The 3,237-nt window shown below is 40.3% G+C and overlaps 1 protein-coding gene across 1 annotated transcript; it reads right to left on the bottom strand.

Moving 5' to 3' along the window:
* Window positions 1-213: 213 nt before the first annotated feature.
* LOC308608624 (ATP synthase subunit g, mitochondrial-like) lies at window positions 214-544 on the bottom strand (the record flags this gene model as incomplete). The annotated part of the gene is made up of 1 exon (XM_081221871.1): window positions 214-544. One exon carries the CDS (start codon window positions 542-544, stop codon window positions 233-235), a length of 312 nt encoding a protein of 103 aa, XP_081077997.1. The 3' UTR covers window positions 214-232.
* Between the last annotated feature and the right edge of the window lie 2,693 nt (window positions 545-3,237).

Raw genomic sequence — 3,237 nt, 5'->3', positions numbered from 1 at the left:
CTTTCCTCTTATTTCTCCTTTAGATCACAGGATATTATGCAGATTTTTAAAACTTACTGTGAAGTTGGATTATATTACCCTTGAATTTCATCTCAGTAGAGCACAGAGGATGATATAAAATATTTCTCCTTTTCTTTTCTTTTTTTTTTGACACATTGCCTTATTTTATTCAAATAGCAGTCTGCTCACACATGGTCCAAGAATACCCAAATAATAAAGCAAAGATTGGTCTTCAAACACCATAGCCAATGATGCCACGCTTGCCTATGATCTCGCCAACATAAAACCACATCCACACCTCAGTGGCCACCAAACCATTCAGTAGAGCTTCCTTAACTGTGAGCTGTTTGAAGCTACCAGTTTGAGCACTATTGATAATTTTTTTCAAGCTCTGAATAGCTGTAGGGATCTCAGCAGAGGTTGGAGGAACCAGCTTAACCTTGGTGTAGTGCCAAAATGTGGCCAGTCGAGGCTTCGAGTAAGTCACAGCAGTGTTGAACAGCACTGGGGCCTTCTCCGCGAGGTTATGAACAAACTGGGCCATGGTTCTAGGATGGAAAGCCCATCACCCTGACTGGCCAGCTGAATCTCCTTCTTTTCTTAATTTTTTCATTTTATTTAAAATTTTTCCAGCTTTATTGAGATATGATTGACAAATAAAAATTATATATGTTTAGGTTGTACAACATGATTTTCTTTAAGGCTACAATGTGATGTGAACCTAAAAAAGTTGAACTCATAGAACCAGATTAGAATGGTGATTGACAGAGGCTGGGGTGGAACAAATGAGGAGATGTTGGTCAAAGGATAAAAACTTTCAGTTATAAGATGAATAAATTATGTGGCTCTGATGTACAGCATGGTGATTATGGTTAATAATACTGCATTGTATAGTTGAAATTTGCAAAGAGAATGGATCATAAGTGTTCTCACTACACACACACCCAAAAATGGTAACTATGTGTGGTAATGGATGTGTTAATTAACTTAATTGTGATAATCATCCACAATGTATACATATATTAAATCATCACATTATAAAATATCTCTTTAAAAATGGAGTAAGCATTCTTCAAAATATTTAAAAATGAATTACTGTATGATCCAGCAATTCCACATCTGGGTATGTACCCAAAAGAATTGAAAGGGTCTCAAAGGGATATGTGTATACCTATGTTCATAGCAGCATTACTCACAATAGCCAAAAGGTGGATGCAACCCAAGTGTCCATTGACAGATGAATAAATAAGCAAAATGTGATATATATAATATCACACACACACACACACACACACACATATATATATGGTGAAATATTATTCAACCTTAAAAAGGAAGGAAATTCTGACATATGATTCAATATGGATGAAACGAGGATATTAAGTAAGTGAAATAAGCCAGTCACAAAAAGACAAATACTGTATGATTCCACTTATATAGGTACCTAGAAGAGTCAAATTCATAGAGACAGAAAGTAGAATGATGGTTGCCCGGAGCTTGGGGGAGGAGGAATGAGGAGTAATTGTTTAATGGGTACGGAGTTTCAGTTCTGTCAGATGAAAAGAATCCTGGAGACTGCTTTCACAACAATGTGAATGTACTTAACATTACTGAACTGTGCACTTACAAATGGTTGAGATGGTACATTTTATGTTATGTGTATTTTACCACACACAAACAAACAAATAAACAAACCTGGGTGGAAGGGCATCGAGTATGATAGAGTTGAGATCCACTGCTCTGCAGGCTTGAAGGAGGGGCATGGTCTATAGTCTACTTGACCCCACTTCCCTATTCCCAGCAGGTTACACATCCTCCAGTGTGGAGACAAGGAACAGTGAAAGAGAAAAGTCATTTCTTTATATGACCACCAGTGGCAAGTTGATTGAGCTCATTGTGTAATTTTTCACTGAGCATTCATCCTATTGTCAAAAGACTCGGTGTGGCCAGGTGATGATCCCAACAGCCCTGCTGATGAAGGAATCACCTCCAAGCAGCTCCCCTGGGGGACTTAGCACAGCTGCTATCTGACTCTCAGCTGGGTGTCTCCCACCACATCCACATTCACCACTTTTCTGTGAGCACCTCTGCTCCAAGTGAGCAGTATCCTAGCCATTCTGCAGCCTGTCTCTGGGACCTGTTGGCACAGGAGGTACCCATCTTTCCATAAGCTTCAGAAAGTGAAAACTGGGAATTTGAATAGTCAGGCATTTCTTAAGAGATACTGTCTCTTGCACTTCCCATCTCTCCCCAGTACCTTAGGAGGCAGAGCAATATTACCAATGATAAAGATATCAGCTCCCACTTGTAGACCGACCCAAATATTGACTAGTTTTCTCAATATTGAGGGAGTAACCAAGAGTGACCCCCCTCCTGTTCTTTCTCAGGAATGTGAGGTGAAGGGATAATCTCCCTTTAGGAATACAGGAGGAACACAGGAATACATGAACACTGATCCAGGAATAGTGCTCAAGGTTTGTAATCATATTTCCATTTGCAGATGGACCCTAGGCATACCTCCAAGAGAACTGCTCTCTTCCCTCTCAGTATCCCTAGTTTTTCTCTTTATGGAAAATGCCAGGTGGCATGGAATCTTTGAGCCAAAAACTAAGTCTTTTTTAAATGCAGTCTGGGAAAATTTGTCTTTGTTCCAAATAAGGTTTGATTTCAGCTACAATGTCTACTTTATTCTAAAATCTCTATGGAAGGAAAAGGTCTCAAACAGTCCCTCATGCCACTCGGTCACACAAGCCTCATCAACAGTGTTTTCTTGCAGATCTGCACCCTCCTAGTTATACTACTTCATCCTGTTTGTGCTTACTCTTGCTAGGGACTGCCTAAATTTCACGTCCCCTACCACGCTACACACACACACACTCTTATCTTGGCTTTCACAGCTTCCAGTTCCAGTTCATTGTTTAGACTAACCATTAGTCTGATCTTGCTTTAGAGCTTGGTTTCCTGCACTGATTCATTCATTCATTTAGTCACACAAAAACATCCTTGGGGTTGGATGGGCTTTGCTCTAGGCTGGACAATCTAGAATACCTTAGCTGCAGCAGTTCTGATTCGCATGTCTTTCTTCCTGCCCCCGGGAGCAGCAAAGTTAGGCATGTACTTCTCACCGGGAAGGTGTAAGCACAAGAATGAGTGAGCCAAACCCAGCAAGCACTTTTTAAGACTCTATCACATTTGCTAATCCCATTGGCCAAAGCATGTCATCATGACTAAACCCGG

This window comes from Mesoplodon bidens, assembly GCF_964165515.1.
Source record: "Mesoplodon bidens genome assembly, chromosome: X".
Classification (NCBI taxonomy): Eukaryota; Metazoa; Chordata; class Mammalia; order Artiodactyla; family Ziphiidae; genus Mesoplodon; species Mesoplodon bidens.
The sequence above is the reverse complement of the archived record's forward strand: the minus strand, read 5'-3'. Positions and strand labels throughout refer to the sequence as shown.